Below are 26,205 nucleotides of genomic sequence, written 5' to 3'. Positions count from 1 at the left end.
AACTAAAAACTAAAGTTTCTGAAATAAGGCCACAAAACACATACTAAATATGTGTCAATAAGACTTTTGACTAATGGATGTGTTTGAAGTTTTTTCTTCAAAATGATGTGAAAATCATCCTGCCTAATCATTCACATAACACAATACATTGATTTAAATCTTGTAAAACACTTTTTGTTTGGAAAGGCAATATGCGCAAAGGGCGTCAACGATTCAACACCATCATGCATATTTAGTGGTTCACACCTGAGGAGACAATGGGGCCCACATACTTAATGAGCCATTCATTCAGGTGTAGCCACCTATAGCCACAAGAAAGAATGCAAGAGCATTGGTTCACAGTTGGAAGCATCTAAATTTTATTTTATTTTTCCACAAATTGTGCTTGCAAATTGTATAATATCCAAGGAAAACATGTCTAGTAATTGTGCAGTTAATTCTCGTACTGTATTTTCAGTTTTGGAATATGTATCCTCTCCCCAAATTTGTCAATAATGAAACACAATAAAAATTATTTAAAGAAAAGGCTTATATTTACCTTTTAACATTTGTTTACATCTACCTTGTAAATATATATATTTTTTATTAAAAAGGTTACAATTACAACAACAATTCAAGTGTAATCTTTCTTTGTAAAAACTGAAGTATACATTTTATCATACATATTTCAAAGTTAAGGATTCATTACTTTGAATATAGCCTATACATTGACAAAACATACTATATTTAACATATTAGCAAAAATTGGCAAACAAAAGCTTATTTGAGATGGCAGATATTTTACAGTAAAAATATATAATCTATCCAAAACTAGTCAATGAAATGTTGTCTTTCATATGTCTGTAACATAGGTCTTTCGTTTTTATTATAAGGAATATAAATGTTAATTTGCAGTTTAATACGTTGCTTATACAAATACATTTTATTTCAACATATTTCAGTCGATTTTTACTCATCTCAGTATAGCAATACAGTTTGCTAAAAGCAGATCATTCATTCACACACAGAAACGTGATTCAAATTTAAACTGTCTTTTTGCGAGCTGTGGTAAACAGCGCATCTCTGCCGTTCATTCATTCACACAGAAACGCGATTCACTTGAGAATGAAAAAAAACTTACTACAGTATTCCTCAGCTCAGCTGCATCTGCTCCTCGAAATACCAGCACTTCTGAGGTACATTTTCCATTATTATTATTATTCCTCACAGTGCTGCGAGACGGTGTAAACAAGTACAATGATCTGTATAAGCTTGATGTGTTCTCGAGCTGATATGGGGGCGTTCACAGTTTGCACGGATTGCCTCAGTCATTTGCGTTTGAACAGCGCGCGCTCTCCGTGGGCGGTGTCAGATTAAAAATAATTTGCTGAGATGAGAACGACTGACATCTCTCTCTTTTCATAAAGATTACATAAACAGAGAATATTTGTTTTTTATAAAAAATACTTCATTTAAAAGAAGAGAATTCAAGCTTCATCCCTGTGTGTCTGTATGTCTGTTTGACTGAGTATTCGCTGAGTTATGGTTCATTTTCGGACGCGTTTCAGAATGGACTTCACTGACAGAGAGGAGGCAGAACTCGCATCATGTTTATTTTTCTTTATTTGGCGAAAAGCACAACACTTTGTTTTTATTGTGAGTTTACACAAAAATAATACACACTTAACAGGATCGATTGATGTATAACACAAGCATATAAGATAAAAAAAAAAAATTCACTGATAGGGAAAAAAACGAGCCTATCGCACCGGCGCGATAGCTGACCTCAGGGGGTTAAGGCCAGGGGAGTGAGGTTTATCTGCACAGCTCTGTACTAGCTGGCCTTCATTACACTCACCCCCCTAAACCTCACTCCCATCCGGGTCATGGCACCATTGTGACTGGTCCTAAACGCTCTGCTCCAAGCAGGATTTGAACTGCCGTTTCCAGCATGGGAGGCAGGCACTTTAAAGACCACAGCCTCTAAAGGCTAGGGGAGTAAGATTTACTCCCACAACTCCTACTAGCTGGCCTCCGTTATAGAAGCAAACATCAAAATGTATTCGTTTATGAACCATGCACTATGGTAACAGTGTTTTGAGGTCATAAGGACCTGTGCAAAAATACGACTTTATTAAATACATCTTTATCTATCAAGAATCCACCTCTGTAATAATAATTTCTTAAAAGGAATAAAAGTGTTGGTGTTTTATTGCCACTACTGTTCATTTCAACTGGGAACCGCACTGAAATGTATGTATAGCTACGTTTTTAGAGTTTCACATAAATATAGGTACGTTTTTCCAATGAGCCTATGGCAAATGAGAATGTTACACGCCAACTAATTAATTGTAACCAATTACTGCTGCTAACTAGTAAATCATAGTACCGAATTGTATTGAATTGTACAGTATTGGTTAGGCAAATTTATCCATGTTATCCATGTTTTCAATCATCTGCTGAACTACATCTGCCTTGAATCTGATGCATAATCAGCCAGACTGTTGAAGCTCTTTCATTATCATCTTCCTCTCTGAACCTCTGTAATGTAGTCGTTCATAAGCAGGGTGCCTTTAATGTGAAGAATCAGCAGCATTGATCCACTCCTGAGAAGAGAGAGTCCTCAGGGAGGAGTGTAATAATGAGGAGACACCTCGCTTCAGACGGCTTCATCCTGTATTCTGAGTGTTTATGATGGCTCTTATCATCTCTCTCCGAGGGCTCTACTGCTTTATGATAGTCAGATTAAAAAGTCCAGACTGAGAGATAGAGGGTTGGTCATGATAAATACAGAGGAGATAGATGTGGACAGGAAGGAAGATGTTTGTGTGTGGAGGAGTTTACTGTAGACCCAGTGGAACATTTTATTGCTTAGGGGTTGCGTTTTCATAGCTTAGAAGATCTAATGGAGTTCTCGGTTATCTTTATGATATCTTGATCTTAAGAGCCATCTTAAATGTCTTAGACATTTCTCCTAAACCCAATTTCAGCTTCAACAATGTTCTTCAATTTTACCTGCCATTTGTTTTGAAAATGCAACATTTCCATTTTTAAATTAATCAGATTATCACTAAAAATGTCTTGATATATTAAAATATGGTGAAATTAGGAGATATAATTATGTATATTTAAACGAAAAACGAAGTATCTACTGCATTTAATACATGTCAGATGTGTTGACCACAGATGGCTGTCTTTCACTGTTTGTTAATATAATGTATATTTTAAAAAATATGACGTAGCTGAGGAGGACATGGAAGCCTCAGAAGGACTAGTGTAAGGAGGATGCAGCTTTCCAATTTTGAACCACTCAATAGCCTATGTGTATTTCCTGTTTAAGATTATGTATTATGTTGGAATGTAATAAGTGAAAATTAGATTGCAAATGAAAATAGTCTTGCTTTTCTCTATTTTCATTCACAGGGTCTTTCAGAAGTGAAGGCATAGTGAAGGCGTCTGATGTCCTTCCTGTACTGAGAGAAAAAATAGCGTTTGTATCAGGTGAGTGTGATCTATTCTCATTTTCATTATGTTGTCTTTTACTCATTCTCATGTTTTGAGAATTAATTACGTTTGGCATTGGGATTTCATCGTCTGGCTCTGGTGTTGGTGGTGTACGAGCTGGGGAACTTGTTTTTTTGGGGGGGGGCTAAACCAAATGATGAATGCAGAATAATGGAATACAGAACATTCGAACATTAAAGGGGTCATGACATCTTTTGACATATGAGAGTTATTTGTACCATTAAAACATCCTGTCAGTTTCAGAGCTTAAATCATCCTCCTCATTATATACAAAGCATTGTTTTAAGCAAGCTCCAAAAATGACTCGTTTGGATATTGTGGAATCTGTGACATCACACGGGCAAATACATTTACGTATGCCTGCCTCCAGAGAAAAACCTCTACGAACAGTTATACATCATCACAATATAGGCCCCGCCCACTGGCGTTTAGTTGCTTAACGGCTGACATTTGCCTACACTTGGTATAAGTGTCACATCGCATCAAAAGCAAATAGAACCCATTATAATCAGTGTTGCTGTCTACACTGGATACAGTATACAGAGGCACATTCACTTTCTGAAGTATTCGAGTCCATGCGTTTGAGTCTGCCTACAAGTGGACAAATGAAAGCTTAAAGGAACGTTTAATTTGACGCGTCCTGTTTAAACAGCTCATTTCTGTGGAAATTTCAGAAGTGCAGGGTTTATTTTTAAAGGGGTCATATGACGGTTCTAAAAAGAACATTATTTTGTGTATTTGATTTAATGCAATATGTTTACGCGGTTTTAGGTTTAAAAAAGTCCTTATTTTACACATACCGTACATTATTGTTGCTCCTCTATGTCCCGCCTTTCTGAAACATGTTGATTTTTAAAAAGCTCATCGTTCTGAAAAGTGCTCTGTGCTCTGATTGGCCAGTAATCCAGTGCATTGTGATTGGCCCGTATACCTTAAGCATGTGATGGAAATGTCACTCCCCTTATCGTATGTGGAACATGAGCTCCTAAAGCAATAATGACAGGTAATAATGTCGGTACTACCTTACCAATTCGAGCCCAAATCTGATCCGAAAAATGCAGATGACCAACTTTGCCAGCGCGACTGGACCAGAACAAGACTGGATCAGATTGGTAAGGTTTTATTTGTTGCATCCATTAGGGACATAATTACTGATTATAATGACTTATACTGTTTTTTTTACGCGTCGCAGCGCGCTACAGGGGGGAGAACACTATGTAAACATAAAACCATCATGTCTGCATTTGTGATCGTAGAAACGACAAACAAGCTCTACTCTATACTGCTCACAACTCGCATTTGAATAGTCAGTAGAAAATTCTTAAAATATGAAAACATACTTACAGGCTGTGTCTGTGAGTTAGAAGCGCCAGACTGTACTTGCAAAGATGGAATTGCCCCACTTTTTAGAATCAGCCTTTGTTTTTGAATGAAGCGTTTTAGGACGGTGTGGCTGAGCCTCAACTTTTACAATGAAGATACCTTTGTATCTTCATTGTAAGCTTGAGCTTTGTAACTCAAGCTCAAAGCTTGAGCTTTGTAACTCTGCAGATCTTATACATGCACAAAATGGAAAACAAGAAATCGCATCATAGGACCCCTTTAATGGTATTGATCATAGGAGGATTATATGTTTGTTCGGAGCATTTGACTGCAGATTGTTTTGTAAATGAGGCAAAGTGTAATGGAGAGTTTGCAAATAAACTTTTGTTGACAGATGAAGCAGTCAGTTGTATTGAATCTGACAGCAGCTGCATCACAAACAGTACATGATTTCATTATGCTTTGCCAGTAAATTAAGGTTTTATATGGATAATATTTTTAAAACACTTATTTGCGTGCAAGTGGCCGTTGATACCGTTTCCTACACACATAACAGTGGCCGTTTACTGACAAGCCTTAAAGGAACCGCCCCTTAAAAATGGATCATTCCAGAGAGAGTCTCAGAATGAGGGATGAAAATAACCATTTTTCCATGTTTATTTGTGCAAAAAACTTTATTAACATTATAAGTGAACCTCCAGGAAGCAGGAATAGATTTTTTTAAAAATCCATGTCATAACCCGTTTATTGCACTGGGAATTACTACAGTACGTCTAGAATAAGATCTGTTATTGACTGATCCTGATGTGATGGGATTCTTCTATGAAATATAGATCTCTGAGCTTGGGTGTAGAAGTGTTTACTCTAAACTTTACAGATTTTGACCTGCGGCTATTTCACATGCATTGATGTATTTACAGCTGGCTAAATTTACTGATTTTCTTCAAGCATGACATCCAAAAATCAAAATATTGTTGAGGTACAGTGATTTGTGTGCCAGTTAATCTTGTGAAATGTGAGATGAGCCACAAATCCGTGAGTACAGTTTGTGAAACTGTGGGAGCAGATTGCAAAAGCTAAATTTATGAATTTGTGGGTACAGATTGAAAAACCAAAGGTACATTTTACCAGAGGAGTCCAGGTTCAGAAAGTAAAAGTCCTCCTCAGTATTTTGTTCCAATCATCTGGATTTGCTAATTAGCACAGTTTTTCAGCCTGGAGATAGAACTAATTAGTGAAATCAGCTGGCTGAGTTCATGGGTGGAATAAACATATGGCAGGACTTTTACTTTCTGACCCCTGGACATTACAGCTCTGCGTTTTACAAAATCTAAGTGCACAGATTGAAAATTCATCGGTATGGTTTATTAATCCATGGGTGTGATATGTTAAACTGGGGGAACAATTTAAGAATCTGTGAGTACTGTTTTTAAACTGAGTGGATGAATTGCACAAATCTGGCTCTTTTTTTTTTTTTTTTTTTTTTTTTGACTTCCCAGACTCCTTACCTTTAGGCGCTCCATAAACATACTTTACCTGTACAGCCAGAAATGCTGTTTTAGTTGGAAGCTCACTAGAAATGCTCTGTTGTGAGTGTCATGTGTGCAAGGCTTCATGTTCTCTCTGGGTCGTTTACAGGAGGTCGTGATAAGAGAGGTGGCCCCATCCTGACCTTTCCCGCTAGGAGTAACCATGACCGAATAAAACATGAGGACCTGAGACGACTTGTAACATACCTGTCAACTGTGCCCAGGTGAGCTTTATATTAATGTGTAGATTAACATCTCAGAATAAACTAACTGTAGAGCAGATATGAGCATTATGGATGGTAATGTGTCTTTATCCTGTATAAACAGGTCTCTGCTTTACCCCCCGGGCTGTTTTCAGGGCAGACAGCCTCAGTATTAGAGTTATAAGAAATCCTGTAGCTCAAACAGTAGAGCATGTGTAATGGAGTAGCTGGCCTGGTAAAGTGGCTGACTGACGCTAGATGCTGCGGTCTTTAGCGTCCTTGTTAGCGTGCCCGCCTCCCATGCCAGAAATACCGGTTCGAATCCTGCTCGGAGTGGTACAAATAGAACTGGAGGGGTTACATTGGTGCCGTGACCCAGATTGAAGTGAGCTTTAGAGGGGTGAGTGTAATGTAAGCCAGCTAACAAGAGCTGTGCAGGTAAACCTCACTCCTCTGGTCTTAAGAGGCGCACTAGTGACTTTAGCGCCATTGTTAGCGTGCCCATCTCCTATGCCAGAAACGCCAGTTCGAATCCCGTTCGGAGTGGGTCGAGTAGGGTTGGTTACTTTGGTGCCGTGACCCGGATGGGAGTGAGGTTTAGAGGGTGAGTGTAATGGAGGCCAGCTTGTAAGAGCTGTGCGAGTAAACCTCAAGAGGCAGCGGTCTTTAGCGTCCTTGTTAGCATATCCCATGACTGAAATGCCGGTTCAAATCCTGCTTGGAGCGGTGCCAGTAGAACTGGAGGGGTGCTAGCATTTTTATTCATTTCTTTTTTTATAAAATGTATAATTTATTATTTTAAGAGTAACACAAGCTTATAAATCATACAGAATGAGTTTTTTGGAAAATGTAAAAATGCAAAAAGTTTTATGTGATGGACACCAGCCCTGAAACACACACACACACACACACACACACACACACACACACACACACACGTGTGTGTGTTTCAGGGCTGGTGTTATGAATACAGCTGACCTGACTGGGCCACTGATCAATGCTGTCACTGCCCTCAGATGTCAGCATCAAAGTCTGTGAGCTAATCTGTGAACAAAGATGGACTTAATACAAGTTTAATTAGGAGAAAGAGAGAAAGAAACTGAAAAAAGAAAAAGGAAGGGATAGAGACCCCTGTCTCTAAGCCTTTCCCACAAGCCATGATTAATCATCAGAGATCATAGTGTTTTGATGTGTCGATGCCCACAGGCATCTGAGCTTCTGTCCCCTTCAGCTGCTCTTTAATGCAAAACATCTTTAAACTTCATGCAGATGAAATGAAAAGTGCAATGCTGGTTCACTGAGAGGTATCAGTTACCCAGTTTCATGATGTGATGTGGTTAAGTCTCTGAAATGTGTGTGTTTAGTATAGGAGGGTCTGAATGAAAGCGTTGTTCCTCCACGCTTTGCATTAACTGGGCTTTTTCCATTTTGTCAACCAAAAGATATCCTCGTTAGCAAGAAGAACAAGTCATCCACATCCATTATGGATGTATAAATATCACACTAGACACAGAACCCGGCCCAGTTCGATTTCCACTCGGGAGCAGTGCTTGCATCATCAGTGTCGGATCAGTGTAAAGCAGTGCAGGCTGCTGGTTTGGTGAAGAGGGGAAATCAATGTTATTGAGTCAGCGTGCAAACCTCCCTTCAGGCTATGATTCATGCCCTGCACTCTGTTTGGGACACGCTCTTTTGATTCTTGTCTGCGCTCGTGTTCACATTAAAATTAGTATTCTATCATCATTTACTCACATCTCATGTCAAAAACAGAGCTACTAGTCAATTGACTAAATATAATATTGGAAAAACAAAACGTGCCGCATCTACAATCAAATATTTACAGTATGCAATTTCAGATGCAGCGATGTCAAAAATTGTGAAAAATAACCAAAAAATGTATTTCCTCAAGGAGAATGAATCAAATCAAAAAAAGAATTAAATTATCTGCTTAAGATAAAATCAGAGTCTGTTGCATGTCTTTATTTAAAGGGGTGGTTGAATATGATTTCACTTTTCTAACTTTAGTTAGTGTATAATGTTGCTGTTTGAGCATAAACAACATCTGCAAAGTTACAACGCTCAAAGTTCAAAGCAAAGGGAGATATTTTCTTTTAAAGAAATCGTTTTTTAAGGACTAAAACAAACAGTTGGTTGGGACTACACAACATTCCTCCCGGGTTAGTGACATCACAAACCCTAAAATTTACATAAATCCCGCCCCCTGAATACGATTTATAGATTATCAAGACAGAATATGCTAATCAATTACTAGAAGATAACTACACATAAGCTACATAAATTCACCAACTAACCATTCAGAAATGTTGTCTAGATGTTGTCACTACTTCTTGAGTCTCTCCATCTTTCTGACTTCGGTTTGAACATAAAAGGCTAAACGTTTTTGAAATTTCCATTGCATGTCTGTGTGAGGTAAAAGGAGTTGGACACAAGCTCTTGAAGCTCCACCCTCGGTGCGGGAGCAGCAGCTCATTTGTATTTAAAGGGACAGACACAAAAACAGTGCGTTTTTGCTCACCCTCAAAAAGTGACAACTTTAACGTGCTATATAAAAATATCTGTGGGGTATTTTGAGCTAACACTTCACATACACACCCTGGGGACATCACAGATTTATTTTACATCTTGTGAAAAGGGCTTTATACCACCCCTTTAATAAATACGGAGCCCCACATATGACATGCAGATGCAAAAATAGATTTCACAGAATTAAGAATCTGTTCCCCAATTAGGGCTTTCGCACCAGAGGAACCTTGATGATTGGCCAAATACCAGCACCCACCATAAAAAAAAACTTTAAAAAAACAGTTAAACACTCAGATTATAGCCTATATATTTACTCCAGAAACTAACTCTACGAACATGGAAAACATTATAGATGGGCCTCTTAACCTTTGCGCTGAGGAGAAAATCCAACACAACTTTGAGGGGACCAAGCGAAACATGTTTACAGTATGTATTTCGGCTCAGCTAGCAACACTGGACATCAACCACATGTCATACGCTAATAACTTTTCATTACTGTCTACTTTCTATGTATAATAGTTCTATCTAATAACTTATTAGACAGGACTGTTAGACAGATCGTAAACTAATGAACATGGAGAATGCGACACTGTGAGCTCAGGCTATGGCTGGCGTTCTCAGCGCCGTCAAAATAAAGGTCCGCTGTGCCGATAAAATAAAGGTCACAACAACAAACGCGGCTTACGTCACTTCAGAGTTCCTATTGGTGGTGCAAATGCAACCAGGAAAATGTTCCTAGGGGAACAATTAGTTCTCGAGGAACCACCCTCGTGGCTAGTTCCTAGAACTACCCAGTGCGAAAGCCCCTTTATTAATTCGTGGCCTCGTTTTATTAATTAATTTAGTCATTTTAGGTCAATCTTTGCCATGTTGTACTAATTTGTTTTCTCTTTTAATTTAGTTCAATCATGACCACAATTTACGAGAGAACAAAATAGTACAACTTAGTCAAGATTTTTTTTTAAAAAAGAAAGAAATGGGGAAAAAAAATCTTATTTTATGGGTATCATTTCTTGATCCCCCTCTCTGAACCAAATGCTTCTCCTTGCATTGTTCTAACAGCAGATCTTCACACATTTTTGCCACAGCAACAACAATAATAGGTAGAAAATCATCTCTATCAAGTGTTTTTGGGATAAATAAAACAAATTATAATTAGGTCTGTGATGGCATTTGGTGATTGTGCAAGTTCTTTGTTTTTCTTAATTTAGATTGTGTTGGATGAAGACTCAAGGCTGTGTTGAGTGTTTATGTCCAGCTATTGAATTACTCAAGACAAAGTCGACAGGGTGGCTTTGGCAATAGTTCGTCCCATCGCAGGAGTAAAGTGTTAGAATTTGCGGCTGTTGTTTTTGACAAGTTTCCCTCTCAGATCTTAGAATGTCAGGAAATGAGAGAAGCTTATATGTGCCTTTATGTGGATCCTAATCACACAGCGTTTGTGCTGACTTTCTGTCATCTTTATTTCCCCCTTTGAGGCGTACGGAAATCTGTTTTGTTAATTTTACCATCAATGAATCACTGGAGGGTTATTTTTATCTTCCAATCTCTGCGCGCTACCTCAAAAGCATGAGCCAGAAATAGAAGCTGTGCTGTTTCCGCTTAACATGATGAGAACAATCATCCAGGAACTCTTTAAAAGGTTCTAAACAAATGACCCAGTTCTGTTCCAAGCTGATATTTGGTAGAAGAGATTCTGAGTGATATCATTTATATGGAAATTCAAGAACCAAAGTGGCTTAAATGCAATAATGAGGCAAAATGTGCAGCACATTCTGGTCTGAAGGACACACACTCACCCCTCTCTCTGGCTCTCTCTCTCTTTGTCCTTTTCTCTGGGTCAAGTGACTCATTTAATATGAGTCAGACAGGAATACTCTTCAAAAGTGGTCCACACTCAAATTATATTATACTGTGTAAGAGATGCATAGAAGACAAAATTGAGCATTTGAAAAAAAAAAGAAAAAAAAAATTGTTCAACAAGTTGTCATGTTCATTTGATCAGTTGATATGTACCAGATGTATATGTTCCCTTACACCTCAAAGGATTAGTTCACTTTCCTGATAATTTACTCTCCCCCACATCATCCAAGATGTTCATGTCTTTCTTTCTTCAGTCGAAAATAAATTAAGGTTTTTGAGGAAAACATTCCAGGATTTTTTTCCTTATAGTGACTTCAATGGGGTCCAACGGTTTGAAGGTCCAAATGTCAGTTTCAGTGCAGCTTCAAAGTCTCGACACGATCCAAGCTGAGGAATAAGAGTCATATCTAGACAAATCATTGTCCATTTTCCAAAAAAAAAAAAAAAAAAAAAAAAAAAAAAAAATATATATATATATATATATATATATTAACCACAAATGCTCGTCTTGCACTAGCCCTGCGATGCACCACACATTACGCAATCACGTTTAAAGGTCATTTTACGCTTTGCATATTTATTGGTAACACTTTATCATAAGTATACAATAATAAAGTAGTTACAAATAAATTGCAAACTATTTGTTTATAGTAAATTCATTATTCATATATTGTAGTCTCTACATTGTTAATATATATATATATTAATAGGCTATATACAAATAGTGAGTTCTTCATTAATTGTCACTGTAATTAACCAAATTATAATTGTTTAATTAGTGCATATTAGATAATGTTTTTTTGTTTTTTTTTTATGCTTTGTTAGCAACTTATTTACTCTAAATAGTTATTGGGAAATTGGAAAATGTCATTAATTAAGTGCTTTAAGCCCATCTTTATTGCACATTAATTGCATTAGTATTAAGTGTTCCTTTTAAACAAACGTGGGTGTGTGTCTTTAATATTTGTAAACATTTTAAGGAAATCTGAATATTAATTAAACTGAAAATGAATGTCTAATAAAGATTGGTTTAAAGCACTTACAGTAATTAATGACATTTTCCCATTTTCCATGACCTAATCTAAAGTGAGAACTATTTACTCCTAATAATTAATTAACAATTCCTTTACTATGATAATAAACAATAATAATTGTGTTAATTGCAGTGACAATAAATAAAGAACTACTTGTATGCAGCCTATTAATATATTAACAATTTAGAGACTACAGTATATTAACTATAAATTAAATCTAAACTAATAGTTTGTTAATGATTTGTAAGTACTTTACTATTGTATTTTTACTTATTATAAATTGTTACAATTTTTGTATTTAATTTTAGGTAACAATAACACAACTGATTTGAACTGGTCTGCAACTGTTTTGCTAGTGTTGGGTAGCTGACTTTTTTTCTGTGAAATAAATTTGACATGTCTTCAGTAAAGCACTCACAACGTCAAAGTGACAATGAAAATTAAATTAAAGATTCCAAACAGTATTGTTATTATTATTATATTTAGTGCTTTAGTAAACTAATAATTACTTATTAATTGTTGCAATCCTTCTGGTATGTTTCTATAAATCTCTCCCTCTCTGTCTGTTTCAGTGAGGACGTGTGTAAGAGAGGTTTCACTGTGATTATTGATATGCGCGGTTCTAAATGGGAACTGATAAAGCCGTTACTGAAGACCCTGCAGGAAGCGTTTCCAGCTGAGATCTGCGTCGCTCTCATCATCAAACCAGACAACTTCTGGCAGAAACAGAAGACCAACTTTGGCAGTGCCAAGTTCACCTTTGAGGTAAAAATGCAATTATTGAGTAGCTGTCTTCCCTATTCCAGACTCTAAACTATCATCCTCTGCTTGTCTGCACAGAGTTGGTGTATTGATTTAGCTGTTAAAATGCCAAAAGTTATGTTTCCATGTTAGAATTCATTCATGGCTCACATCCAACAAGTTACTTTCACCCTAAACTGACATGTCTATTTCTCTCTTCTCGCTGACAGACTAGCATGGTGTCTGTTGAGGGTTTGACCAAACTAGTGGACCCGTCTCAGTTAACGGACGACTTTGAGGGATCTCTGGAATATAATCATGAGGAATGGATTGAGCTCCGGGTCGCTCTCGAGGAGTTCCTGGCCAGTGCCGTTCACCTCCTCTCCCGCCTGGAAGATCTGCAGGAGATGTTGGCTAAGAAGGAGTTCCCGGTGGACGTGGAGGGATCTCGGAGACTCATCGACGAGCACACTCAGCTGAAGAAGAAGGTGATGAAGGCTCCAGTGGAAGAGCTGGACCACGAAGGTCAAAGACTGTTGCAGTGTATCCGCTCCAGTGATGGCTTCTCAGGGAGGAACTGTATTTCTGGAAGTGCCGACTTCCAGAGTGTGGTTCCGAAGATTGCCAGTCTGCTGGATAAACTCCACAGCACCAGACAGCACCTGCACCAGATGTGGCACCTAAGAAAACTGAAGCTGGATCAGTGTTTTCAGCTCCGACTGTTTGAACAGGATGCAGAGAAGGTCAGTGAGCACGGGTTTAACCTGGTGTGAATTGACAAAATTATGGCTGTTTATTGCGTGTGTGTGTAAGCTGGAGAAATTTGGAAAATCTACTTTTGGAAAAAATACACTGATATATGCTATTACTCTTTATTACTCTATGCATTGGTGTGCTATTACTCCAAAGTGTTTATATATATTTTTACAGCATCTATTAACCTTTGTTGATGTTAGTTAAAGGGATAGTTCACCCAAAAATGAATAATTGTCATTAATTACCCGTAAGATTTTCTTTCATCTTCGAAACACAAATGTAGTTATTTTAAATGAAATGATCACTGTCTCTTAAATGACAGTCCATGCAACTATACCACTTCAAAAATTTCATAAAGAGATCATAAAACTAATTAACATGAATAGAGAGAAAGCCCAAATTTTCTGAAGAGAAACGATCACTTATATGATGAAAAGATTCAATTAAGAATTTTATGCACATATTAACATTGATCAGCAAACATAAAAAGAAGCTGAAACGAACCTTCCTGACACGAGAACAAACCTCATTTATTCTTGCTGAAGCTCAAACGTGCTGCGTAACCCGAGAACAAACCTCATTGGTTCTTGCTGAAGCTCAAATGTGCTGCGTAACGCGAGAATGAACCTCATTGGTTCTTGCAGAAGCTCAAACGTGCTGCGTAACACGAGAATGAACCTCATTGGTTCTTGCAGAAGCTCAAACGTGCTGCGTAACACGAGAATGAACCTCATTGGTTCTTGCAGAAGCTCAAACGTGCTGCGTAACGCGAGAATGAACCTCATTGGTTCTTGCAGAAGCTCAAACGTGCTGATGACAGAAGGCTGTAGTAGATTGTGTGCAACAGGTTTTCCAGCAAAGTTTGGATCATGTTGATAATTTAGAATGTATCAAATAAAATACAGGCTTTATAGGGTTAAGATGTGACCTTACACTAACTTCACCCCACTTCATGATAACAGTGAGTTTGAGATAATAGTTCAGACACAAATTGAAGGGCCCGAGGGCCGCTCACATGGGCCCGTCTGATACTGAGTACACATAAGTGCTTTGTTCTGATGATTTTGTTTAGTTAAGAGTGCAGGCGTTTATTTTTAGCAACCGCACACACAACCTTTCACTCGTCGCGAGTGAACATGATTGAAAATCATTTGTCTGTCATTGTGCCAGGCCTCCTTATGTCAAAAGGCCAAGAGCAAGCAGTCATTCTGCTAATTAATACCCCTGTCCAACTTCTCTTACAACGAGCCCAGCCCTATTAGATTAAACCATCCATTTAAATAATAGGAATGCAGGCAGTCAACTAGATTATCAATTATCCTGTCTCTCAGCTCTTATCTTGATTATAATTCATTTGCAGTTCTAATTAAATATTTATTTAGGATAGTTATTCGGTTTTGAAGGATAAATTGTTTGTCACTCAGAAAGCAGTGGAGGTTGAAACATGTGGACACAATTTTAATGACTTTGGTTTTTGCATCTTTGTTTATTATTCATTATGTAGCATTTTCATCTGTTAATTAAAGTATGTTTATGAATTAATCAATGCAGTACATATTTCTCTAAAGCTTTGATGTGTAAAACATGTACAGTCACAACAGTATATGATTTAGCATAGATTTCTGCATCAATTGGCCATAAAATTTGATTTGATCGTCTCATTGTTTGGACTCCATCCTGACTCTAATTAGCTTCAGAAGCCAGTTTAGAGATTTAGATACCTTTGAAAAAGCATTCAGAATTTGTAAATAATCTAGTCATAAAATTCGGACTGATCTTTAAAGTGGAGAAAATATTTTTTTATGAATATTTTATATAGTAAATCCTAAGGGTTCACATACTTTTTGTCTGCAAGTGTATGTAGCCTACAGTATATGATGTCACAGATGGGAATGGTAAACTCTGACACTGACAAAAAGGCATTTAATGTTTAAAAATATTGCTAGACGAATGTTCCAGACAGTGTAAATCCTTTAAAAGCTCCTACAACTGATATCTGTGTTTTAGCATATCATTTTATCAACAAGTGGATTTATCTTAATTCATGACAAAACACAAAACTCCCCAGCAAACCTCTCTGATTGTACACAATCCGTCATTTTTCTAACTAAAACACAAAACGCTGTTAATCCAGTGATGTCTCCCTATGTCAACATAAATATGAATGGATTTCTTATCGCCTGCTAAAACTAAACGGTTGAAATTTTTACATTTGTCATTCTGTTATCTGTCCTGAGCCTGTCGTACGCTAGTCTGTGTGTTTGATTAATTATGTGTGCTGTCTGTTTAATATGAAACCCTCGACCGTAGTGATGTGTAAACTTCATAAAGCAATGGTCCAGGATTACATGTACTGACTTTCTATTGTCATCTTTCTGTAGATGTTTGACTGGATCAGTCACAATAAGGAGTTGTTTCTTCAGAGCCACACAGAGATCGGTGTGAGCTACCAGCATGCTGTGGAGCTACAGACTCAGCACAACCACTTCGCCATGAACTCCATGGTACGTCATTCCATGGTGATTTTGTTGGCTTGGAGAAATTTTAGGTGTTGTAGAAAGTCACTACTTAAAATTCTGGGTTTTGTATGAGTTGGCGATTTCATATGAATTTATACAATCTGACATTTGTAGGTAGAACGTCACCTTGAAGGTCCATCCTTAAAGCCCACCACTAAACACAACCCTATACAAATTCATACCAATAGTAAAATACAGTAGTGGGAACTATCATGAGAGTGTGGTAAAGGGTAGTTCACTCAAAAATGAAAAGTCTGTTATCATTTACTTACCCATCATCTTTTTAATATTTCCTCATCATTTTTGTCCATCCATTAAAAGTCCACACTAGAAAATGTTTCAAAAAGTTCATAAAGACATTGTAAAAGTAAACCATATCATTTGAACGGTTTAATCCAAGTCTTCTGAAGAGACACAATCACTTTATAAACTGCAGCTTAAATGTGCTTGCTTGACGCACAAGAAACAATGAGGTTTTTCTCACGCGTCAAGCAAGCACAGTTGAGCTTCTGTTGAACATATTTGATGAACTCTATTGTTGTGTTTATATCGTACTTATGCATTGAATGCACATGAATGTCACTGCAAAGTCGTAATTATGAGTAGGAAACTCTGGATTCTCGAGTTTCCGAGTTGTCAGTGAGAAAAAATGTCTGACGCAATAGATCCAGAATCTGTAGTACTGGTAAATTTGTTAAAATTAATGAAATGTTTGTCTTATTTGTACAGGATACCTTTAGTTTTTTACAATTATATTAGAATATATAACTGGTCAAATATACAAACAAAAACAAACCTGATGCACTTTCTTGATTCATCATTTTAAAGATGTAGAGTTAATAACTATTGTTGATTAGTTTTATTTATTTTTTTGTAGAAAAGGTACATTGTCATCTTGCTTTAACCTAAATAATGTGATCGCACCTGACGTCATAATTACAACTTTCCATCTCGTAAATCAACTTCCCTGGAGGACTTGAATGCATATGTATGTGCATCGATCAATGTTTATATTTGAATCAAAGCATTCCTAAATTAAATCTGTTCATATAAAACGATTGTTTCTCTTCAGAAGACTTGGATTAAACCGCTTTATTAATTTGGATTACTTTCACAATGTCTTTATCACATTTATATATAATGGATGGAAAATTATTAAAAGTATCTTCATTTGTGTTCTGAAGTTAAACAAAAATCGTATGGCTTTGGAACAACATGAAGCTGAGTAAATGATGGCAGAATTCTTATTTTTAGGATAACTATCACTTAAGGGTGGTTGAGCTGGTCAGCTGTTTCAAGTCGAATTGATGAACATAGTTAACTAGCTCAACCAGTTTCAACCAGCATAGCTAGGGTTATTTCCCACTCTGTATGCAGCTAATGCTGCTTGATTGGTTCGTCAATGCACACAGTAGGCATGTCCTGTTCTTCAGATCACTGTTTCTGTAATTCCTGCAGTCTTCTCAGCCAGCCAGAATTCCTCCTACCACTTTAATCAAGCTCCCAATCATCTGTTCTCAGAGACACAAACACACTCATTCATCTCGTTCATTCATCCTCTTCTTCTTTATCCAAGCACGAATGTTGCTTTATGCCTCATTAGGCTTTGGTTTTAATATGAGTCCATTTGTGTTCATGGTGTCATTAGTCTAATGTGGCTAAGAGGGCTCTTTCCCCCTTCAGTTCTCTTGGTAATTACTGTGAGAGAAAGAAGATGTATCTTGTTCATTCATAAAGTGGTAGATGGCACAGACTGATAGGTCCTTTACATGCAATCTACTAGCAATCACATTGGCTACGTTTACATGCAACCAAATAATATGTTAGTAATCGGATTGACGGCTCAATCGGACTGAAAAGCCTTCATGTAAACACATTAATCGATCCGATTGAGCTCGATCCGAAGGAAATTTAGATCGGATTGGAAGGGGTGGTCTATTCCTTTTCTAATCCGATCGAGAGAACACGTAAACACTTGATCGGATTTAAAACCGAAACTGAAAGGACTGCGCATGTGCAATGACGCTGAAATAGCGTAATGACGTATGACATGCGGAACGAGCTGATCTTCCTGTTGAATAAAGTGTTGTATAAATGAGTGTCCCTTAGCATCTGTGAAGTGGAGCAGGACAACGTCCCACCAGTCCTTGTTTCAGATTCGCATCCACAGACACAGACGCAGGAAGGGGCATTTTTACTGCGTGATAAATATAAGCAGCACGGTAGATATGCTCATTGACTCCAAATTATGACCAGAAATGGATAAATATTAAGTCTGCTGTTTAAGGCGAGACACTACAGGTGAATAGGGTGAAATTTTAAAATAATAGATATCACCATGAAACTTCCTCAGCTGATTACTTACACAAGTATACACTGTAAAAAGTAATAAGTTGACTTTACTTAGAAAAGCTGTGGAAACTGATTGCCTCAAAATTTTCAAGTGAATTAGGTCATAATGTTTGATTTGATACTACTCTCTATTACTTTGTAGAGTTAACTTGCACATTTGTACAGATTACCATAAAACTTGAGTAGAGGTAACTCAATTTCAAAAGTTTAGGCAACTTACAGATTTAAGTAAGGTGAACTTAAACAAAACAGTTATTTGAACATGTCTGCTTGTTCATTTTACTAGAGGAATATGTGGAAACTGATTGCCTTAAATTTCTCAAGCAAGTTCTACTCAAAATTCTAAGTTAAGAATACAAAGACAGACAGCAGATTTGGCACAACACTAGAATGTTTATTTGCTCCATAAAACAATATTAATTTGAGACATTACTTAAGGCATGCCAATCAACATGGCCCACTACAACATTTTAGAAGAAAAAAAAAGCACATACTGCACTCAGGAAAACAAAAAGACAATAAAAAGATCAATGTTTTTAACATCTTTATAAAGTGGTCAAAAGGAGAGCTTACAAGTCTGTAAGTTTAGTACAGGACACATTTCCTACTACAGTTCTCTTTAAAATTTTGGCCAATGGACAAAATCACTCTCTGTATGAAGTCGAATGTGCTCTTCAGTGTTGCAGGATAAGTTTAGAGCATAAATTAGTCCAAAGAGCAAACAAATTGCTTGTGGAATATTTTCATGTTCATCCACAACCACTGTACCTTCCAAAATGACTGCTGTTGTTGTGGCATCAAGATGCAGGGAGTAGGGTATGGTTGCAGAGCCCTTTGGAATCACTGTAAGAATGCCTTTTTCAGTGTGGGAAATATCTTCATTGTTATCACAGTCCTAAAAATGGGAATAGCATATAACAAAAATGAGGTCAAATCAAGCCACAAAACTTATTTTAAAGGGATAGTTCACCCAAAAAGAATTATATCATCATTTACTCACCCTCATGTTGTTCCAAACCTGTATGAGTTTCTTTCTTCTGCTGTACATTCAGCAGAAAGAAAGAAACTCATACAGGTTTGGAACAACATGAGGGTGAGTAAATGATGACAATTTTAATTTTTGGGTGAACGATCCCTTTAAGAGCACATATTCTAATTAAAGCATGAAACTAAATTAATAACACTGTATTATGTCTAAGTAAAAGTAAGTAAGTAAAATGTATTTATAAAGCGCTTTTCACAGATAAAATCACAAAGTGCATTAAAATCACTAAATGTAAAGGCCCTTTCAAACAGGACACAGCAGTGGATGCAGGGAGGAATACATGCATCAAACCACTGCATGAAAAGACAAATAAAACTGAAGCCCAGCTATACAAATTAAAAATAACACACAAAAAAAATTGTCTTTCTTACAACTGTTTTTCATTAATTTCTTTATGTAATATAAAATGTATCTTGTGTCTTTTTTCCTCTAATTTCTTAATTATTTTCTCTATCCCTTACTTTGTTTCTGTGTCTGACTGTTTTATCTTGCCTTCATTACTCTTCTTGCCAGATGTCAAAACTGTTTGAAGAACAGTTTGCCTTTTAAATAAGAATAACATCAGAGAAGAAAATACTTACAAAATTTATCTTGTAAAAATCAGAAGGGTCCTCTCCTTGGAGGAGTGGTAGGCCATGAAGAACGGCTGATCGTACCGCATTGATGTTGGATTTCTGCAAAATTATAAAATGTATATTAAATAACGCTCATGACACTAACACAACAAAGAGCAAACAAAAACAGCAAAGGTAACAGTTGTTTTGCTATCGGAAAATAATTGTAATATGTCGAGGAGCTTACTTTATTTTCAATGTGCTGCAATATCTTCTTAAGTCTGGAGCCAATGTCTCCACCTTTAGCCCAGAAGATATCGATGAAACGTAGAGTGAATCGGTCCAGTTCTTGAAAGAATTCAGTTTGACGTTTTTTGCCAAATACAAGACTAAACTCTGCCAGGATCCAAAAAAACAAAAACAAAAAAAGTAGGACAAACTGACATTAAGCACTTTTCACTGAAATGTCAGAGTATAAATTAAACATCAAAAGTGGTTAATGATCAACTTGCTTTGAAAATGTTGAAGATTAAATTATATAGGAAAACAATAAAGACAGGAATATTTACTCACCTGTCTCTGAGTGAAGAGGGCTGGCCACCTTTCCACTATTCTTCACAGCAAAGCTCCTCAAAACTGCAAAGTGGGCAGTAAAATATCAAAAGGATGTTATCACATGAACTGGATTGGCTACCATGTACCTTATGTTAATGATTTTTTATTAAGTACATTCTTAGTGCATTTAATTATTTTAATGAACACAGACAAACTTTGTAGACATATGGAATCGGAGTACTTCTAGAGTAACGTTAGCTTCCATGTTTTAATCTAAAGTGTTTCAACAGCTGAGACCTCTTTTCACAGGAAAACAAGCAGAACTTGCACGTTCAGTGCATCAATTAAGTCTCCAAAATAAGCATACACAAAAGAAAAAGACAAAAATAATAAGGTAATAATTACTTGTTAGTGACGCTTTCTTAACTGTTGATCATTTCCATGTGAACGAACGACACGTGAGCATCGAACGTTCTAGAAAGAATGTTCGTAAAGTAGGCCGCGCAGGTTTTTACATAATGATAAACCCCGAACTTACAACCGAGTAAAATAGCTTACAAACTTTAAGTTACATAAAAAGTGTTCAGTAAAAATCGATTTTTGCAACCTAGCTAGTAAGTTAAGCCACTGGTCTCTCAGCTGGTCTCATTATTTCGACATAAAACTACTTAAGTAACAGTTAACTTATGCCTTTTCCACTTACGTGAGAATCTAATTACATTTATTTACGTTTTTATAAGCAATACAATGACATTGAGGTTTATAAATAGCTTACCTAATTTTGCTGTTGCATCCCGAACACGAGCGAGCTGAAGTTCTTCTTCGTTGATTGTCGTCTTCAAGTTCAAACAATAACCAAACCTTCCCATTGCGCATGCGCGAGACGAAAATGCATTTAAGAAATTAAAAGTTTGGTTTTATGCTGAAATCATGGCTTAAACTTAACCAATAAAGGGCAGTAAATATATCTGTTAATAAAAATATAATTGTGATAAATAATAATATATATTGTGACACAGCAGCAGCAAATGGGCTTGCCAATAAGCTTTAATCTTAGTAGTTTCCAAGTTATTTAGTGCAAAGGAAAAAACACACGCACGTGTGCACGCGCGCGCGCACGTGTGTATGTGTGTATAAACTTAACAACCGTTTCTAATTGTAGGGTATTTACTAAAATGTTTATTCATTTCATTATTATTAGGATTATTATTATTATTAGCAAATTCTGTGCTTAAGAAGTTTGCAATAGTGTGAACATGCCTTTAGTACAATACACTTAACAATCTTAAGTACAATGTACTAGATTTGTTTAGTATCCACCTAAAAGTTCAGAGTACAAAGTCTAATCAAGTTAAATCAACAAATTTTCCAAAGTTAGTTAAATTCACTAGTTGTTCTTAAGTAGATTCAGCAATTACTTTTTACAGTGTATAAAAAAAATGAATTAGTTTTTGAAATTTGTATGTTTAATTATGCAAATTAGGCATTATCCAATTAAATATGCCCGATTTTACATATATTTTCAGTAGATAGATATGAACATATGATAAAGCCAGGTGCAAAATTCTTTTTTCATTTTGTTTACACACAAGATAAAAAAAAAAAAATGTAAGAGGGATTGCAAGATATATGCTTCCATAGCCTTAAAAAATCGATTTTCTCCATATTTTTTTTTTATTAAAATGTCACATAAATCAGGCCAGGAATGATTTATTAACAAATCTCTCTGAAAATATCTTCAGAATACTGCTAAGTGTATAACTGGAAAGTTTGGTGTACACAGGTGCTGGAGAATGACAAAAAACTCATTTTGAGAAAACGGCAGCTAAAGATTTAAATAGCTCTAAATGAGAAATCGTCGTTAGCTTTAAATCCCCCTTTGGACATTCACGATTGGTTACTGATAGGAAGGAAATGCCCATATTTGGGTTACATAGCGTTGTGCAGGAGACTCAGAGCTTTACAACGATACCGGTCATGACAGACTTCAGTAAACAGACGGAACTCGGCATGTCGCGTTGGAATGCTAACTTCCTGGTAAATTCGGGAGAAACTTACTGCCGCAAGTAAACAAAATGTAATAAAATAAACATCGTAATGTATATTTTCAACGTTTTCTTGATAGCAGCTTGAAAGAACACATATTGAAGGAGTAAACTAGCCCAAAATCTCAAAACTGACCACTGCATGAAAAATCTATGTTTTTGCCTGCTGTGTCTCGCCTTAAAACAAATAAAGAACCAATTTAGGAGAATGATTACAGCGGGAACAGCGGGAAACAGCGTGTGCACATGTCAGAAAAGCTATTCTGATTTGAAGCTTGTGATATATAAACGCGCAGATTAACCCGATCACATGGTTAATCACACATATGTATCAATCGGAATGAATTCAGTCCGATGGAAACAAAAGTTGTGCATGTAAACATAGCCATACATGGCCTCAGACTGGCCTCTGCTTAATCTGCAGCCAGTGAGATGGCTTGCTTAACATTTAAATGGTATGGTTCAATGTTCGCTGTAAGCTGGTCCTGCAATAGAGTTCCTCTGAAACCCTCTACCTCCCCCAGCTCCACCTGCCTAGATAGATCTAGTACACCAAGATCAAAACATTAAAATTTGTCATACGTTAAAACTATTCAGAGACTTGTCATGATTTAAATACATTTAAAAACAAAGCAAAGTACTATGATGCTCAACATCTGTAAAGAGTTGCACTGTTTGTACAGCTGTGGAGTTCAACTAGTGAGTTATATTATTTGATGGATTGATTGTTTATTTCAATTATTACCATTAATAAACTGAATGAAGTAATAAACTAAACTTACTTGTGCCTAAGAACACCCCATATCAGCGGTAAAATCACTGTAGCGCACAACCACCAGTGATTTATCTCTTGTGAGAAAGAAGTGCAATTAATTGTACTAAATGTGCACTTGTAGTGTACTTTAAATCTTACAAATATATTTTAAAAACTGTACTTGCAGATAATAAAATATGAATTAAATAAAAGGCCACTTCAGTGTACTTAAAGAGAGTACACTTTCATGACTTACTTAACACAATTAATTACACTTTTAAAAAGTGCACTTTGTAATAATGTCAAAGAACATTTTAAATGATTGGTTTAAGAGTATAAGAAGTACACTTATTTTGATGTCATTACTAACATTCTAAAGCACATATAAAGTACTTATAATTTTTTAACTTAATATATTGCATTTAAAGTTATATATTTTAAATGTACTAATTTTCAACCTTATCATTACAAATGTGAAATTACAAAAATGTAAAAAAAACACTTGAATAGAAATGACATTAAAGTATATTTTAGTTTACCATAAATCCTTGCCAGTCATATTGGGCAGTACACTTTCAGTACACTTGGGCAGTAATATTTTAATTATGAAATTATAAAAATTGCATATGAAGATGATGTTTATGGATTCTCACTAGTTTTTATGACATCTTTGTGTTTGTTTATTGCTCCCTCCTTCACACGTTGCAGTGATTTCTAATCTCACATTTTCCAGAATGCATATGTGAACATAAACCGCATCATGTCAGTTGCGTCCCGGCTGTCGGAGGCTGGTCACTACGCGACTCAGCAGATCAAACAGATCAGCACTCAGCTCGATCAGGAGTGGAAGAGCTTTGCCGCTGCTCTTGATGAACGCAGCACCATCCTTGCCATGTCTGCTGTCTTCCATCAGAAATCTGAGCAGGTACCACATTTCTTATTTACTTCAACTGTAGCTCTCAGAACATGTAAACAGCTTTTATAAATATAATAAATCATTTTAAATAATGATGCAGTGGTGAAATAGTTGGTCTGTGTTTCTCTGTTTTTGCAGTTTCTATCTGGTGTGGAAGCGTGGTGTAAGATGTGCAGTGAAGGTGGGCTGCCATCAGAGATGCAGGATCTGGAATTGGCCATTCATCATCATCAGACGCTCTATGAACAGGTCACACAAGCTTATACAGAGGTGAGAACACAACTCACAATACAATCCCATATATCAAATTTAGATGCACCTCTTAGCATTTGATTTCCTTTCAGAACACAAGACAAATAATATAATATTTTGAATGAAAATTGATTGATTGATTGATTGATTGATTGATTGATTGATTGATTGATTGATTGATTGATTGGTGAAGTGACATGACGTGACATGAAATATAATATTTGGAAAGCATTTATTCTTGACATATGACCGCAAGAAAGATAAATGATATGACTGTTTTAAAAACTCATGGCTACAAAACAATACATTTACTTTGTAAATTATGCTTATTTTTTTATTTATAAAAAAAAAAAAAAAAATCAACTATGCAGTTTTGTGTATTGGTATGCTTTGTCAGACTGCAAAGAAATATAGAGCTGAGTATCATCAGCATAACAGTGAACACTAACACCATGTTTTCTAATGATATCTCCCAAGGGTAGCATGTATAGGATGAAAAGCAACAGTCCTAGTACTGAGCCTTGCTGTTCTCCATAATGATTTTTATTAACCTCTTCATTTACTACAAATTGATGATGGTCAGATAAGTACAAATTGAACCATGGCAATGCGGTTCCACTAATGCAAAATGTAATTTCCGGACCTATTCAAAAGAATGTTGGGGTTTGATAATGTCAAATGCAGCATTAAGGTCCAGTAACACTAATAGAGAGATGAAATCATGATCGGATGATAAGAGCAAGTCATTTGTAACTCTGATGAGAGCTGTCTCAGTACTATGATACAGTCTAAATCCTGATTGGAAATCCTTGCAGATACCATTTCTCTCTAAGAAGGAACATAGTTTTGAGGATACTGCCTTTTCTTGTATTTTTGACTGGAAAAGGATATTCAAGATCAGTCTGTAGTTGACTAGTTCTCTAGGATCAAGTTGTGGTTTTTAACCAAGTTAACTTCACCAGGTGATGTGGGTCATGTCTAAAACTGTCCATTGAGGATGGCAAGTCTCTGTGCTTATGTTAAACAATAAACCTACAGTTGTACTAATGTTGTTTGAACTAGAACAAATTAGTGAACCGGCCCTAATTAATCTGAAGACACAACAGGAAAACAGTGCGACAGTGTTATTGTGCTACTTTAGTCCACAGATCTCCACCCCTGATCCTCAGACTGAAAATGTATCCCTGTGTTTCCAAGCTCTTCAGACGTTTACCCATGACTCTGTGTAAAGATCTGACATTAGAGAATGTGCTCTGTTGTAGATCTTGTTTAAAACATGGAAACAAGTCATATTGACCTTGGTACACAATAAAACACTAAGGGTAGTTTTACACAATCAAATATACTCTAGGTCTCTACTGGAGGACCTCTGTTTCTATCACAGATACATGACGTAACCTCATTTAGATCAAATGAACAATGCTGCATGGACAGGCGTAGGAGTTTTGCCCAGAACAGAACCATACCGCCAACATTAACTGTATGCTATAATTGTAATAAATGTATATAGGCTACTTGGCGAAGTGGTCCTGACTGAAATTGTCGTTTTAAGCCATTTCAGGCAAATACACTACCATTTGGGGTCTTTATTTCTTTTTTAATTTTTATGTTTATGAAAGAAACTGCTTATGCTCACCAAAATACACCAAAAACAAAAATACAGTGACGTTATTACAATTTCAACTGTTTTCTATTTGAATATATTTTAAAGCTGAA

The 26,205-nt window shown here is 36.4% G+C and overlaps 1 protein-coding gene across 3 annotated transcripts in view; it reads left to right on the top strand.

Annotated features, from left to right (window-relative positions):
• kalrna (kalirin RhoGEF kinase a) overlaps positions 1-26,205 on the top strand; it is a 246,202-nt gene that overhangs the window by 74,651 nt on the left and 145,346 nt on the right. For all 3 annotated transcript variants that reach the window (XM_084123061.1, XM_084123060.1, XM_084123059.1), the window contains exons 2-8: positions 3,403-3,480; positions 6,466-6,580; positions 12,573-12,765; positions 12,972-13,484; positions 15,879-16,001; positions 24,055-24,246; positions 24,376-24,507. In XM_084123061.1, coding sequence (XP_083979187.1) covers positions 3,403-3,480; positions 6,466-6,580; positions 12,573-12,765; positions 12,972-13,484; positions 15,879-16,001; positions 24,055-24,246; positions 24,376-24,507 — 1,346 coding nt within the window. The remainder of the gene's footprint in view (positions 1-3,402; positions 3,481-6,465; positions 6,581-12,572; positions 12,766-12,971; positions 13,485-15,878; positions 16,002-24,054; positions 24,247-24,375; positions 24,508-26,205) is intronic.

This window comes from Abramis brama, assembly GCF_963993115.1.
Source record: "Abramis brama genome assembly, chromosome: 8".
Lineage (NCBI taxonomy): Eukaryota > Metazoa > Chordata > Actinopteri > Cypriniformes > Leuciscidae > Abramis > Abramis brama.
The sequence above is the reverse complement of the archived record's forward strand: the minus strand, read 5'-3'. Positions and strand labels throughout refer to the sequence as shown.